This window comes from Ursus americanus, chromosome 10 (assembly GCF_024610735.1).
Source record: "Ursus americanus isolate L20-20 chromosome 10, mUrsAme1.1.p, whole genome shotgun sequence".
Classification (NCBI taxonomy): Eukaryota; Metazoa; Chordata; class Mammalia; order Carnivora; family Ursidae; genus Ursus; species Ursus americanus.
Genome location: NC_142136.1, coordinates 64,072,600 through 64,089,706, shown reverse-complemented (window position 1 = coordinate 64,089,706; position 17,107 = coordinate 64,072,600). Strand labels below are relative to the sequence as shown.

The window sequence follows — 17,107 nt, the reverse complement described above, 5'->3', positions numbered from 1 at the left end:
TCCCCCTAGAATAGGAATCGAAAAACTTCTTCTGGGAAGGTCAAGTAGTTAATATTTTAGCCTTTGCAGACCGTACAATTCTTTGACCCAACTACTCAACTCTGTCACTGTCTGGCAAAAACAGCCATAAGCAATTTATTTTATTTTATTTTTTTTAAAGATTTTATTTATTTATGTGACAGAGAGACAGCCAGCGAGAGAGGGAACACAGCAGGGGAGTGGGAGAGGAAGAAGCAGGCTCCCAGTGGAGGAGCCCGATGTGAGACTCGATCCCGGAACACCGGGATCACGCCCTGAGCCGTAGGCAGACGCTTTAACGACTGCGCTACCCAGGCGCCCCAGCCATAAGCAATTTATAAATGAATGAGTGCAGCTGCGTCCCAATAAAGCTTTCTTCACAAAAATAGGCAGTGGGCTAGACTTGGCCCATTGACTGTAGTTTGCCAATCTCTGCCCTATAGGATAACATTTAAAACTTACACTCCACTAGGATTTTTGGCACTAGACTACCTTAAGTGAAGTTTCTTGCCACAAATACTCATGAATCCTATAAGTTACTTAGCAGTTCCTCCCAATCAGAGCATCAGAAAAGTTCATGTTCAACTTTAATCACAAATGCTTTGACCTGCAGCAAGATCCGCCTTCTCAGGAAAATCTGTCTGCTATGCTATTCCACTGTTTTCTCGTGGAAGTGAGGGAGACCCTGTGAGGGAAGCCATCTTTTCTGAGCTCCTCCTTTGGGCTGGGGCCTGTGAAGGCACTTTGGCACAGGCAGCTCATTTACTCCTCACCACAGATTTGGGAAGTTGGTAATACTCTTCTTATGTGTATAGATGGGGAAATGGAGAATCAGAGAGAAGCAGCATGTAACTTGCCTAAGGTCACACGGCGGGAAGTACCACCGGCTGGATCCCCAACCTGGGCTTTCCGACAGCAAAGTTACCAACTCTCCACACGCTTGCTGCCAATCCTGAGCCAAAGTCATTTCATCTCACTTTTCAAGACTTTTTGGTTTCTAAAAGAGTCATGTGGCTGACATGGATTCGAGAATCGTCTGACTTCAGCAGATTGACATTTGCACTCTTTCTGAATAGAATAAGAGTGTGTCGATACTTAAGTTCTTCATGACTATCCTTTCCTATGTGCTCACACCTAATAAAATCTATGGCATATCAGCGACCATCACTGGGGAACGTTTAGAGTCAAAGTATGGCAGGAATAAATATGTAGACAAGTGTAGATTTTTTTTTTAATTCAAAAAGAGGGAAAGAGATCCCTAAGCAAGGTCGAAAATAAATAGGATACCACCAAATTTTTGATCAATACCGAATCACTGAGGATGTCAGGAGTAGTATAAAATCTCACTTCAGTTTACAGGCAATCAGTAAGTCTCGGAATGCCATGGCCACTTCTCATTTCAATAACAAGAACATTCTATTTCTAAAAGACAGAGAGATACGCTTGGCATCCTCTCTTAAGGGGCCTCTGAAAAGAAAAAGAAAATCTCCAACAGTGAGCAACCTGTTTGACTTGGGGAAATAACACAGACATCTCGCTCTTTCCGTGCTTCTCTCTGTACCATTCGTGGAACTACAGTGCAAGGCATTGCCCATCTTTTGAGCCTCTTGGCTTCTCTTTTTCACCTCAAGGCTGCAAACCCAAACCACCTACTTGCCTGATCCTTTTGTCCGTAATCACAGTTTGGGTGGGTTTTCGAAGTTTAAATCTCTGTCTTCTCTAAGCGTTAAACTGTCTCTTACAGAGGGAGTCTCGGGGCTGGCGTGGATGGAGTGGTTAATCCCTTGCTGGGACAGAGGCATCTGCTCATCCTTCTGGCAGTGCTCTGACACTCATCGGGGAGCGCCTTCTCAACGGCAGAGCAAGGCCAAGGCGACGTGCAGTGAAACAACCCGCCACGCCTGCAACTTGCTATGGGCGCTTGGCTGCCGCCTGAGCCTGGCCTAGGAGCCCTCCTGACACCGCGCTGGGGTTCCTCCCTGGCTTTCGTGGGAACTCTTCTTTCAACCCCGCACCAAGCAAGATGCATTTAACTGACCCCATTCCTTTTAACAGGCGAGCATGACAGCATTTAATAGCCTTGCAAAGACGGCACGCGGCTGCTACCGCTCTGCCTCATTACTCACTGTTTCAGGACGGTGCTTGAATCCAATATGCACATTTTAGTCACGTCATGCCTGGGAACTCAACCACCCTTTTGTCCTAGCTCACCTCTGCCTTTTATCTGATTTAGCATTTGTAGCTTCTGCCTTGTTTTGATATTTGTTTTATTTAGTTGGGTTACCCCGTTCTGGCCGTTGCAGAACACGCAGGATTCTTCTCCGTGTGCTGCTGGCCATAGCACCTGCCGCAGTGACAGCTTCACTTGAGAGAGGCAAAGAATATGTGTGACCACATCCCCTTTGGATCAGGACACATCTTCAGGACGGTGGGGGGCGGGTGCGGGAAATGTAATGAGATGTAAATGTTTTCCAGCGGCTTGCAGTAAGGCCATGGAGGAGCGGAATGGCCTGGGCAGCTCATTCCTGGGGGGGGGGGGTATCCCCTCTGGACTCAAGGTGACAGGAGCAAGATCTCCGGGAAAAATGGGCCAAGCAGGGTGCTGCTCCCTGGACTACAGCTTGGAAGCAGCTCTCTGTGAAAAGGCAAGAGAACGAAGGAGAAAGGAGAAAATGGACCCCCACCATTTCTCCAGCATCACCAAAAAAGCCTATCAAGAGGGACATGACAATTCTGGGCACCCCGAAGAGATGCTTTTTTCCAGCCTATGCCCTGATGCGAGCTGCTTTACAAAAGGCAACCCGACTCCCAAGTGTTCTGCTCAGAGGAGTGAAAACACCCATGAGCACTTGTAAACACAACAATTGGGAGCGGGGATGTTTGCCTGTAATGATTGTTTATGTTGGAAGTTGGCTGCCACCGCAGTTAGACAAATGCTCCCACTTCCGTGGAGATAAAAGGCAAGCATTTGCAATCAGTGAGGAGAGTGTGTTCGTTCTGAGGCTAAATGGCATTATAAAACTTCCTAATTAAGCATATATGCCGATGAGTTTTTAGCATCATTTCTCCAATTTAACTTTACATACTGGGTGTGCTGTTTACTACAGCATTAACTATAAACATTGTTGTTACTGCCCCCAGCTGGAAAACAGAGCAGTTTATGTGTGGAAGAAAAAAGAGATTATCTCCCATCTGCTCCTGCCCATTATTCAGGGATGTGTCATTTTGTCTGCTGATGGGAACCATCACTAGGATTTTAGTCAAATGGCCTTTTTATACTTGGCTACATTTATTAATTATTGTGTTTACTTGGCATTTTGCTCCCACCCTTACTCCCACAAATTTAGCAACATAATTTTCTAGAGTTTTCTTTTTGAAGTCAGATGAATTTGGATGTGCCATTTTTGTTAAACATGCACAACTGTAATTAGACATATTTGATTTCCTATTTTTCATTGTAGATCAGCTTTACTCATATGTATTTGGCTACTCTGCCTGAGGTTAGGAGGCATACAATTTAAAAAAAAAAAGGGTAGAGCATGGTGTGATTCGATTTATATAAAGTACAAAACCAGGCAAAGCTAATTAATGTGGAGAGAGTCCCGGTCAGTGTTTACCCTTGGGGCTATGTGAGCCTCCTGGAAGGCCCCTGAGGTGTGTGTGTGTGTGGGGGGGGATCTCTGGAGGGGCTAGAAATGTTCTCCGCCAGATCTGGGTCCTGCTTACAGGGGCGTGTTCCATTTGTGAGAATTCACTGAGACGTGCATTCGTGATATCTGCACCCTTCTGAATGCAGATTATCTTTCAGTAAAAAGTAAAAGACGGATGGACCATTTTCTACATTAAAACGTCAAAAAGAAGAGTCTGCATAAAGGTAAATCATGATTAACCCCCCAAAAAAGGTTAAAAATAAAACAAAGTTCTTGCTATACCTATCGAGTTATTTTCCTGAAGTAAATAAAAAGGTTGTGTTGCAACTCCTGCATGCCCATCGGTCTGGAAGATACAAACAGGCTTCTGCGTAAAACTGATGGTAAAACATTTCTTTTAAGTTTAGGTGTTTTCTTGCTTTAAACACACTTGGAAATTATCATGATTTTAGTATATTGGATAGTTTGTCAAAGTGTGCCTGTGACTGCTTCCTTACCTCCTTTATTTTGAGTGTAGAAATAAAAATTAGGATTAATTATTTGGGGGTTAAAATTATATATTATATATACATATGTGTGTGTGTATACACACACACACACACACACGTATAAACACACATATACATTTCTCTTTGTGTAAAATGTAGTAGTCTAATCCATGAGAAAACATCAGGTGGCCAGTACATTACTGCAGATAGGTTCCATCATTTGGGGGAAACAAATACAAAACCATTGGAATTTTCCTTAGCAAACACAAAGATGTGGAGCTTTACCAGGAGATCATTTCAGAAACATTAAGATGGAGGAGAGAAGTTCCCTGGGACTCCTCAATGTAAATTTTTCAAATCAGCAAAACCCATCCTGCCTGTGGATAACTTAAAGAGACACAAACAATGCCCCTTGAAGGAAATGCCAGGGCAGTTGACTAGAATAGAAAATGATTGGATGGAATTCTTAACCCAGTTAAAAAAAAAAAAATCGATACCTCCCATACACAGTCCCTTTTGCTTCTGCAGATAAGCCAGCTAAGTAGTCTGACAGTTACCAAATATTGAAAAATAAATTCATGCAATAGCTAGTACATAAAGGGATTTCCAGGGGGAGAGAGGTAACAATAAAACGAAAACAAAACGAAACAAAAAGGTGGAGAGTTCGAAAACACAAGCTTACCAACACACACAATGCATTCTATAGCTCATTGTACTTCGAGGAGCTTCTACTGCTAACGTGTAAATGCATTGTTTCATCCATCTAGTAAGGTCAAGGTTGGGCTTGATGACTTTAAAATGACAGTATATACTTCTATAGAACGTACACTAAGGCACTATTGTTCTTCCATTTGTTACAGGACAGAAGAGCACCAGAAATCATTGTTTTAATTAGCAGCATCAGGAAAAGGCTTTGGCATTAAGGCTAAATATACTGTCCTTTTAACTGTAAGGAAAATTGATACTGAGCATGTGCAATGGAAAGAAAGCTGGCAAATGTCAGTGTGAATAATGGGTGAAAAAAAGGAATGAGGGGGTGTGGCATCTCAATCAAGATTAAAATGAAACTGATAAAGCAGCATATGGACTGGATAACAAATCAAAAGCATGTTTATCCACTGAAGGAACTGGTTAATGGAGACTGCCAGCACGTTGCCATGGAAACACTGACTGTTGAGCTGCACCATCTCATACCTTATCCAATACATTCCTGGTTGTTGGTAGTAGTCCAAAGACCCTGATCTCTTGATGGTAAACCCGTGGTCCAGCTGAGCAGAGAGAAATGGGGGCAACTCAGTGGATCGACATTGTGCTAGAGAGTTACGACTCCAGACCAAGCTGTTCTTCATTGGCTACATACTGAGAGATAGTCACGATGCCTCTTCTGCAGGGTGACTAGCTAAGATCCTAAATCTGCACATTGAAAATAAAAAGGCAAGAAAAGACACTAATCCCTCATGAATATCTCGGAGGCCAATTTGTTAGACTAGATCTAATTTGTCAGACAAGGTTTTGAATGCACATTTAATAACGTCCTCTCAATTTCAAAAGATATAAACACCTCTTCATATGCCATAGAACGGAAAATGCGTTACAATTAAATAAAGCGCTGAAATCCGTTTTAGCCACCTAAGAGAAAGCAGATTGGACTCCCTCCTCCCCATCTTACCCCATCAGGCTTAAATTTGAGGGCTTCATACATATGAAATAAAAGATGAAAAGAGCCCTCACAAGTCACAGCAGTTTGGATTTCTTTCTTTAAGAGTTAATCTTCAAAAGCAGAGCTACTCTTAAAGGTGAATCTTAATTACATTTCTGAACTAAAAAGATATAATATAAAACAGTCAGTAAGTTTTCTCTCTGAAAATATAGAAAAGAAAAGGAAAAAGACTTTTCACTGTATATTAAAAATGCATATGTACAGTTAAGTGCTTACGGTTAACAAAAGGGTATAATAAATAGAAGACAGGGTAAGTCCTCAAAGTTGTTCATCCTGGAATAAGACATCAGCCTTTGGCTACCTCGGAAGGAAAGATTCAGTCCCCAAATTGGAAAACAGTTATCATGCTGTATGCCCACTCCCCCATTCCGCCCATGAGAGGAGGCAACCTGCACGCTTTTCTTTAGAGAGACGCTCATGAGTGCTTTCAAGTGTGGTACCGGTGCCCTGCTGACAGTTTCTACTTCGGAATTCACAAAGGCATTGCAAAAACATGCTGGGGCACCAGGCATTCAAACTAAAAACTGCTTGGAGGGTTTGGGGTTCTGATTATAAACTAGGCTATCCCAGTGTTCACAGAACAGCAATGTGAGATTTTAATCCTAAAAAAAAAAAAATTGCATTTCGTTTTATTTAGAAAAAAAAAGAAATCCAAGTCCCCTTGCGGTTAGGGAGTCATGAAGTCCCACGCTTCTGTTTCAGTTCACGGACTTGGCTACTTAGTAACTAGTCCTCTGTTGCCATCTACAGGCCAAGTGTCCCATAACAGGACACACGGGAATGCGCCAGGGCCACGGGCTCTCCGTGTACAACTCAGCTTCCCAGCATCACAATTATTTGCACACTGATTAGTATGGATTTGTTCAATTAGATGGAAATGCTCCATTTGCATGAGCAAAATGCAAAAGAAGAACTTTAAAGCATTAGGAAAATTATCGGTTAAAATAATAAACAGAATTAAATGAGGAAAAATAAATTGGAACTGACATCTTAGTCATCGGTTCTTCATCAAGCTGAGCAAATCTAATAATGCCTCCTCCCTCCCTCAGCTCCCAAGAAGTCCACCGTTAAAATGTCATCTCTAATTCCATTTCATGTCTATAAATTGCATTTTAATAACCTTTTGTTTCCCTTTCTCCGTTCTGTTTTGTGTTGGGGGGGGGGCGCGCGCGTGTGTGTTTTAATTCCCAACTACTGGGAAAGGTAGTAAAGGGACAAAGGAGTCTTTCTGGGAGGCAGAGTGTTGCAGTTATGAGGACGGCAATGGGTTTCCATAATCACGTTGCCTGACCTCAATGTCAGAACAGCCTTTCTCCTTTTAGAAGGGCCGGAGGATCCCGGCGAGCCTCCAGCTGGTAATTACTCTCCTGGCCAACTTGAGGACCTCTTGCAACCTTACTATAAAGTTATCATTTGTCCTTTCTTTGGTCTTAATGATGGAGGGGGTGGAAAGCAGAGAAGAAAAAAATGACAACAGGAACAAAAAACACTGAGGTTCGGAACCATGAGCGCTTGCTAAACTACGCTCATGTCATAAATTACATCTGTGACTAGATCCTGTTTGGTATGACAGCATGCTCGCTCTTTTCCCTTTGTCACTCTAGGAAAGAAAAAGTGCCCCGATTCCTTTATAAGCATTGCTGACCTCCAGTGAGGAGTTAGATTTCTAACTAAGGAAGGAGAAGTGCCAGTTAAAGACTAATGATTTAATTGTTGATTTCCTGAAAATACAAGCTGATGGACACAACATTCTAAATAGAATTTTTCATTTTAAAGGGTGTATATAATTTCCAAACGATCAGTTCCGTAGAGGCAGGTTAAAGTAAAATACATTATTTTATAGCCTCTGGGGAGAGCATACATGCCCGTGGGGAAAAAATTGTGTCTGAATGAAATTTATGCTGCAATCAGTTTTTTTCCTATATCTATCAATAAGAGCCATTACAAAATTATATTAATTATAGGAATTTTTCATGTAGGTGAATTAATAATTTTATTGCATTATTAAATTGCCAAATGGTGATGACAGAGAGCACCATTTATGAAAGATATTCCTCCTACCTACCGCTTATATTCTGCCTCACAGCAGAATATCATTCTTTTGCAGATAAACCTTAGTTTGAATTGGAATACAGTTGACTCTTGAACAATGAGAGGGTTAGGGATGCCGACCCCCAGCACAGTCGGAAATCCATGTATGAATTTTGGCTCCCCCCAAACTTAACTACTATGCCTACTGCTAACCAGAGGAAGCCTACTGATAACATAAACAGTCGATTAACACATGTTTTGGGTATGTATTACATACTGTATAAATAAAGTAAGCTGGAGAAAAGAACATGTCATTAATAAATCATAAGAGAAAATACACTTACAGTCCTGCATTTATTTATTTTAAAAAATCCATGTCTACGTGGACCTGTGCAGTTCAAACCCGTGTTGTTCAAGGGTCAACTGTATTATTTAATGCCAGGGCTCCTTTCTCTTGTGATGGTCCCCTGAGACTTAGTCTTTGCCCTATAAGAATGGGAAAACTGCTGTGGAGTATAAATTGACTTATCCAATGCTATTCTGAAAGTTAATCACGAAGGCAGCCAAACTGGCCAACTTCTGATCCCCACCCCTCCCTGCCGCTGGTGACCTCTCCCAGGTTCTAATGGAGGGTGTGGACATCTATGAGAGAAAAGCATTCTGGAGAGGGCGCATGGCAGGCCAGATTCTCCCGAAACGACCCCTGAAATGTACAGTTGTGCTCTCTTTCATGCTTGAAATACTAGCGATTCTAATTAACATGTGAATCGGGCTTTAGAGTGGACAAGGCACTTTTCCAGATATTTCTCCAAATAGTTAATTATTTTGAGTCTGAGTTAAGTTGATAATGTTTTTTACATTTGTAGTGAATAAAGAAGCTTCAATAAGCACACAACTAAGGCGTAACTCGGCCCTACACCGTCCATTTTACAATTTAGGAGTATATTGCTAGTTTGTACAGTTTCCATGGAAACATGTTAGTGATGAACCGAGAAACTGATATGGAATGGCGTTCAAAATGGTCCAATCATGATCGTTAAGGGGAACAAAATCCGTAGACCTTGATCTTCAAATACTAGTTGGAGTTTTTTTGACACCTACTTAGATAAAGTTTTAATAAACTCAGATGGATTCGGTTTCAGAACTTATCCCGGTTTGATTCAAGCAGGATTTCTCCTCAAATCTGTGTTGTCTATCCATTGGAAAATTGCCCTGAAGTTCCTGTCCTTAGTCATTATAAGACTTCCAGAATACTGTGAACAAACCATTATTGAGCAACCAAGGCAAACTTAACTGAAGACTAATTAAAATAAAAGACCAAGAAAAACGAAAACAAAAACAAAATGACGAAGGTGGAAAAGCCCCCTTTCTAACAGCTGTGAAGCCCTCAGCGGGAGCAGGAAAGCAGTCCTTTTCATGGACAAGCGTGCTGGCAGTCCATTCCAAAAGAAAACTGTGGAATCGAACGTTTTGGAATAGACTTGTATCTTGAATGAATGATGAAAACAGAGTATAGAAGGTCTGGTTTAGTTGAGAATCGCCATGAGATTGTTACTTCCCCCAATTACTGACTGAACATTAGCTGATAACAAAGAACACTGACATCTAACAGACATGAAGGACGATGTACTTCTACACTGACTTTTCTTAGAACAAACTAGAGAGGGGGCAAGAAGAACCACCTGCAATTGTAAACCCTCGGCAGCACTGAGGAGCATCCAAAAGAGTCTGCGTTCGACTTAACGCCGTGAGTGGGCTCATGAGCCAGTTACTCACTCGGAACTCACTGTGGAAGGGGTTCAATCCAAAAACATGGAATGCAAACAGTACAAGAAAGTGTATGCATACATTTGTGCCACCTGCAAATTCTGGAAGCTCCTATCAAATACTTAGTAACCCAGATCTGGGATGGATCGTATCGAATATGTCACTTATTTATCTTTAGTTTATCGGGAGCTCTAGTACAACGGAAAAAGAAAAAGAGAAAGGGAATACAGCACCCGAAGAAGTGGTAAAACATTCAGCATTGCTCAGGAGCATAAGGTACTGTTTCGTAGCGAATACGCTTTTTAAAAATTCGACACTGCAGTGTCTGAGTTCTTTGTTGAGAAAAGGAAAACAGCTCCAGTGATTTCATATGGAATATGCTGTTAAAATTTACATACTCTGAAAAAAAAGGAAATTATTAAAAACTCAAGTAATCTGGGACTTGAATATGTTTACTCTAGAATATGACACCAGGAAGTATGAGGTTTCGTTATTTCTCTGCCCAATTTAATCTTTGCCTAGAGCTGCTATCAAATTGCATATAGTATATGTCTGCATGTATAGAACAGGAAAAAAAAATTCTTTGTGCAGCCACATCAATAAAATGGTAAATGGTAAAAGACTTTCAACTTTAGAAACAGAAATTTCTAAGGAGCAAGACACCATTATTTCTTCGGGTGTTCAGAGCAGCTCAGTTTTACTGCGCAAGCCTTCTAAGCCTTCTGCTATGTCTTGGCTTTCATTTGGGGCTCGTACAAAGATCTATGGTGTTCCGCTCCCTCTCTGCCGTGTTGTCTCTCTCAGCTTCCCTCTCCCTCCAGGTTCTGGCAAAAGGACACTAGGAACTCTTTTTCTCAGAGCCCCAAAGTTTGCATTGGCACAGAGTCCACTGTGGGGGAGGTTTTCTGCTTTAAAAAAATAAATCATGAAATTAATATACACAGCAAGACACCCTGGAGGTGTTGGATAATGATGTGACTCCTAGGGAAATGTTCAGCAAAAACACATCATATATATAAGCCCCCAACCTCCCCCAGTGCATTAAATGGTCGAGCTGTCTAAAGAAATGACCCATTCTGCTGTCTCTGGGTGGAATCTCCTGAGTAATGCCTGTCTCCTAGGTGGATTGCTTTTAAAAAGTTATAGGTGGATATTTCAGATGCTTACTGCTATGACAGAAACTCCAGCTGCTGTGCTGTTCGGCTTGGGGCCTGTGTTGAAATGCTTCTTTATCTTTCCAGCTACTGACAGCTGATGTTCATTTTCTGGGAGGCCGTCATCCTGGGGAAAAAAAAAAGAAAGAAAGAAAGAAATGAAAAAAGGAGAAAAAGAAAACAAAAATGAGATAAACGGAAAATGTGGCCACGATCTTCCAGTAACAAGCGGGGATCTTAGAATTCCTAAGATTTCGGAAATCAAGTAACCCATGTCTTTTCAGTACACGTCGTTGTTGGAAATAGGGCCCTGAAGTCTCGTTCATTTCTACATCTGCTCCGAAATTAATTTGCTGCGTCATCTGACCCCCAGAGTTCTGTCCCTAAATGAAAAGTTGTTATTTCTGTTTTTGGTTTCTAATAAAATTGATTTCAGCCAGGGCTCTAAGGACATACGCCAAAGGGCAAGCTAAATCTGAAAAACCAAAAAAAAAAAAAAAAAATCAATGTAAACATCTTCTTTTTTCCCCTGAATCAAGAGTTTTATCCTCTTAGCCCATCATTCAGACCTCAACACGAGGAAACTGACAGTCCTGGGCTCGTGCGAGGGCCCGTAAATAAACTCAGGCCGGTTCCACAGCTCCTCAATCGACCATTCTATAAACCCAGACAACCTTCCAAGCAAAAAGTTCTTCCTTAAGTTTTCAATCCTCCTTGCTGCCTTCAAATCATCTGTTATTTTGACGTACTTTGCATTGAGGCTCATTTTAATGAAGGCTTCTGCTCTCCACTGGAGCTGTCTATGATGGAAGCTAGACAGATTGCTCCCCTTTGCTAAATACTGTTAGGATAACAATAACCAGAGCCGCAAGTATGTGCCACCGCTTACTAGCTCATGTCGAAAAGGCTGCCCAATCCTTGAAGACAGAGACTGTGTTCTGCTCATTACAGAGCCCTCGGGTCTCAGCATAGTGCTTTGGCACTATGCTAGATGTTTAAGACATATTTGTGGAATAAATGAATGAAGGGATAATAAAGTGTTTGTTACTATCTGTTAAAACCAAAATTCCTGGCAAGACTTCAATGCCATTCATCATTTTCCTGCTCTCTTTCTTTTCCATCATGTTGCATGTTATTTCTTGGCTCCACCCAGGAAAATAAATGGCTGCTTCCCTAGCATAACATGCTCGCGCTTCCAAGTAACCTAGTCTTCCCTTCTCTCAGGATTTGGCTATTCATGCATTCAGCCACTATGAAGGGCGTGTCTACAGGGGACCAGGCACTGCAGTTAGTTGTGGGGAAAGATGGTGAGCAAAAAGAGGCGTGGGCTTTGCTCTAATGGACCCTGTGGCCTCTCTTTTCCTTCAAAACATGGGCCCAAATCACCTGTTCCAAAACATTTTTCTACGAAGCATAATTCATTAAAATGATTCTTCTGTAAACTTCTAATGTTTTTTCATTATGTATATTTGTACTCTTTACACTCTTTTTGGTGTTTGGTGATTTCATATATATATATAACTTATATATGCAAAAGTATATAGAGAGTTCAGGGTTTTATATATATATATATATAATATATATATATATATATACACACATATATATATGATATATCATCAATTCTGAACTCTTGCCTTTTTGTATCACATCTCCCACATTTTCTGTGATCTTTAATATGAGCCCTTAGTTCACCACCCTGCTTGCAGTGGATACTCAATTTGTGTTACTCTTGGACTGATTTATTAATGGCTAGAAGAAGGAGCCATTATTATGCTTATTAAGTCACATCTGAAATCAAATCTGGAGGAAGGATGCTTTCCAGTGATTGCAGAGTGAATTCAAAAATTTTTAAAAAATCCGTATCATGAAAAGAGTCAGAAATAAAGTGAAGGTCAATGAGGGTAACAGTGGGATAATACTTGGGAGGGAACAGAAACAGGGACATACGAAGTACTTACCCTGTCCCAGGCTATGACAGGGAAGGCAGGGGGTGGGAGAAAAATGGTCTCTGCCCACCAGAACCTTGCGGGCTAATTGAGAGACAAAGTACGCACACATAATGTCAAATAATAAAGCAGATCGACAAGATACGAAAGAGCTGTCATATGGCAAGGAGCCTCATGGCTTAGCAAGAAACACGGAAGGAGTTCAGAGGAGAGAGGACGTATTTTCAGTTGTGAATGGAGAGAACTTCACGAGGAATATGGGATCCAGCCTGGTCCTCAATGAGGAGGAGCAACTGACCCTTAGTGACGAGAGAACCGATGTTTTGGTGTACAGATGGGAGTAGGTGGGAAACCTCAAGGCCTGTTTGCCCAAGAATGAGTTAACCAGTTTATCTCTAGTTAAGAGTATGTGGGAGGATAATGATGGAGAAAGCTGAAAAAAAAAAAAACAAAAAAACGAACAGGAAAAGACTGGCCTCAAAGAACTACCAGAAAGATCCAGAGATAGAAGCCTTAGTCTCCATTATGAATAAAAACAATGCTTTTTATTAAGAGCGGTGTACGGGTCGGGAGTGTGGAGGACTAACTGCTGTTCACTCACAAAGAATTAGAATTATGCAATCTAGAGCTTTAAACACAAGAGTGAAATGCTTTTTTAATGGTGGATGAAACAGCAAGCCTCTGGAATTTGGGGAGTATTTAAACATTTGACAAGGGATGAAATGATGTGCCTTTCCTGACAGTCTTCCAAGTATTAGTGTCATGTATCTGGCATAGTTTGGGGCTCTGCCTGAGGAAAAGGGGGCAGCCTGATACAGGGGTTCCCCGTTGGGCCTCACCCCCAAGATTATACTTGTATGTGGAATCATCTCTTAATAGAGTTCCAGGCTGGCTCAGGCAAAGTGATTTGTATGAGTTTTAGATTATCAACAAATGTGAAGAACATAATTGGAAAGTGAGTTGAAGGAAGGTTTTTCTCTTTAGGACAACACCACTTTGAGCATGTTTGCTGTCTAAGGATCGGAAGCTTCCGGAAAGGAAGAGATGGAAGACACGAGACAGGGTCTAATCAGAGTGAGGGGCAGAGATGCAAGGGAAAGGAAGCTGTTTGCCCTGGGGAGGTGCAGGTTTACCTGAGGCATGATGAAGTAAGGAGAGAAAGGGTGAGGCCCGAGTTTGAAGGTGGAGGGGAGCAAAGATAAAAGAGAAAGGCAGGGAGAGGAAGGTGACACAGATGTAAACTGCTATGTGGCCCTGGGCAAGTGATTTACACAGACCACATACGAGCCCCTTAATCTCAGATTATCCTCTATGATGATATGCATTATTAGGACCATTCCAAAGATAAGCAGACTGAGGCTCAGCAAGGTTAAGTAATTTGCTCAAGGTCACACAGCTAGAAAGCAGTTGAGTCAGGACTGAACCAGGTCTGAAAGTATTCTTTCTTTCCGTAACACCACATTGCATCAATCCAGAGCATTCATTAGCATGGCATTGGTTACAAAGGGGCTCCCTAAAAGTTAAATGGTAGGATTTGAGGAGTCCTCTCTCCCATGATGAAAGTAGCACGATGGTAAGGAGAAAGAAGGATTAAATGAGAGACTGGAAAAAACAGAGACAATCCGGACAGGCCTCAGTGGAGCCTGGGAAGCATTTGCATGGAGGGCAGTAAAAGGGATGCTGAGCACGTCAGGGGGCCCAGTGGAAGGCAGTTGACTTTTACGTCAAGGAGAGACTGGATGGCCACTAATCTGGGATGCGGCAATGGGACCTGCTCCCGCCCGGCTCTCAAATCCTCTGTGGAACCAGCAGCAGCAGAAGGCCTGGCTGACACAGGATGATATGAAGTTGCACTGGGTCACAGCGTGGTCCTGGGATCCACACAGACTGTTTGAACAGGCTCGGTGCAAACAGAGAGAGAACAAATAAGATTCCATAGGAGCAGCCCCTTCCTGACTTACTGAGGGCGATTCATTCCGGGCTGCACCACCATCTCCTCACTTCCCCACCAGGGGCGCCATCTTAGCCAGAACTGTCCTTTACCTGGCTTTTCTTCCCCCTGCCAGTTCCTGAGCTAAGAGTTCGCTTTCTCACCACCCTCAGAATGGACTTTGTTATTATTTCCCAGCTCTGTCCTGGTTCTGATCTCCTGTCAAGACTCTTAGCAACTCTTTTAGATGTTGGGTCCTGAGGGTTCAGACCTCCAGCTTTAAATTCTAGTGAAGGTTTCGGCTTCCCTTGGGTTATTAGTTCATGTTGAAGCACTGAAAGTCCTGCAACAACCCTCACAAGTTGTCAGAGATGCTTCTGACTTCATAAATCTTAAAACGTTTCAGGGTTTTGTTTTGTTTTGTTTTTCCCCCAATGAAATAAGGTATCTCAGAGAAGGTAGACAGGGTGTGCGTGCCCGCACACGCATGCGCACACACAGGCGCACCTCACGGCATCTAGAAGTCTGCGGAGTTTCTGTATCAGTTTGGAAGGCTTTGAGCATAATTGGATTAAAAGACATAAACAACTGGTTTTGCAGGGATCTAATCTGTACCTGAGGCATACAGATTGATGATGGAGATTTAGCTAACTTACTGTCTTGCATCAATAAAATAAATAGGGCCGTTAAAAACATACATTTTTACATATACATCTTTATCACCATTATTCTGAATAGATTGTGTGCCAAAAATGTGCTACGAATTTTCTAAACGTGACAAACCTGGCAGTACGTTACAAATAGTTACAGTATTATTACCATACGCTCTGGTATGTAGTTTCTGGGAGTAGTTTCTGAAGTTTGACACGGGCTGGTTGTGGTTTGAGGTTAGTGGTTTTTGATTTAGAAATTCCCATCCACCACTTGGCAGAGCATTGCAACTGACAAGAACAAAATTAGTTTGCAAAATGGAAAATGAACTCTCACAGCTGTCTGAAGGAGACCTAGCCTCCTGGTCTCCATTTCTCCAGCGGATGTTGGGGAGCAGCTGTGGGGAGGAGGTGTGGGGGCCTGGATGTGAAGTCACTCCATGGAGTGAATTCCCCTCTTTCCTCAGGGAAACCGTTCCGGGGGTCATGCTTGAGAAAACCCTCCTCCCTCATGGATTTTTGTTTTCGAGTCATGGGTCTGATCTGCAGTCAATTCGTTACCAGACTCTATTATTAATAATATCTGTGAATTTATGAGAAGTACAGCAGTCTTGAGAAGTTTACTACCAGAATATCCTGATTTCATTTTACATAATCTCTCAAGGACATTAGAATACTCTTCAATAGCAGCTCCATTTCGCATCGCAGGGTTTGGCCTCTTGACTCTTGCTAACTGTCTCCAGCTGTTTGGCGCCCAGGACCTTTGACTCTGTTCAGCTTGGGCCGCTGAATCCTCCGTGTCTACACCTCACACTGCATCGGGGGAGCAAATGTGAAGTAAATTAAGATCTAGCTCGGAGAAGGGAGAGGGTAAGATGCCCAAATGGAAAGTGGAATTCCATGTCATCGTTTCTAATTTATGAATAGCAATAGGTGGTTTTATTTATTATTACAGTATCAGTGGGGGTTCTCTTAATGTCTAACAAATTCTGCCAGCACAAGATGAATGCATATACATTTTTGTGTGGGGAGAGCTGCTTTTAGTTAGCGCGGGATACCTCGGTAGATTATTCCGGCTCTTATTTTTTTATTTTTTTCTTCTTCCTCTCTTTATTCTTTCCAAATATCTTGGCTTAGTAATATTTTATTTATTTATTTATTTATTTATTTATTTATTTATTTATTTATTTATTTATACTATCTTTTTAAAAAGAGTTGATAGGTGAGATAAATGAAGTAAAATAAAATTTTAAGGCCAGGGAGGTGATAGGAAGTCTTGAATTGGCTAAATACCTACACTTGACTTATTTAAACCCATTCTTTCCACCAGGACAGAGGTTCTCAAACTTGGTTTCACAGTATAATCCCCTGGGAGCTCTTAAAATTCCTGATGCTGGCCCAGATGCCAGCGCAGACCAATTCATTCAGAATCTCTAGAGGCAAAATCCAGGCATCAGACCTGGTGCTAGAAACTCCACTAAGCTTTATGCTAGATACTTCTCTGAGGCTTGGTTTCCTGATCAGTAAAATCAGGAAAATAATTGGAGGTAAAACATAAACTCATAGAACTGTAGCATTGAGATGGACCTTTACCCTAGTATCGGGAGAATAACATGGGATAAAGTAGGTCAACACTTTGAAAATAAAAATGCAATAATAGTAAGACATCTGGAATATTACAATGGTGATAATTTAATCCTATTTACAAATAAGAATTTGGGGGGGGACATGTCAGTTACGTTTATGAACT

General features: G+C 41.8%; 1 protein-coding gene across 2 annotated transcripts in view; it reads right to left on the bottom strand.

Moving 5' to 3' along the window:
- DCLK1 (doublecortin like kinase 1) overlaps nucleotides 1–17,107 on the bottom strand; it is a 334,151-nt gene that overhangs the window by 13,485 nt on the left and 303,559 nt on the right. For both annotated transcript variants that reach the window (XM_045796961.2, XM_045796963.2), the window contains exon 16: nucleotides 10,842–10,955. In XM_045796961.2, coding sequence (XP_045652917.1) covers nucleotides 10,842–10,955 — 114 coding nt within the window. The remainder of the gene's footprint in view (nucleotides 1–10,841; nucleotides 10,956–17,107) is intronic.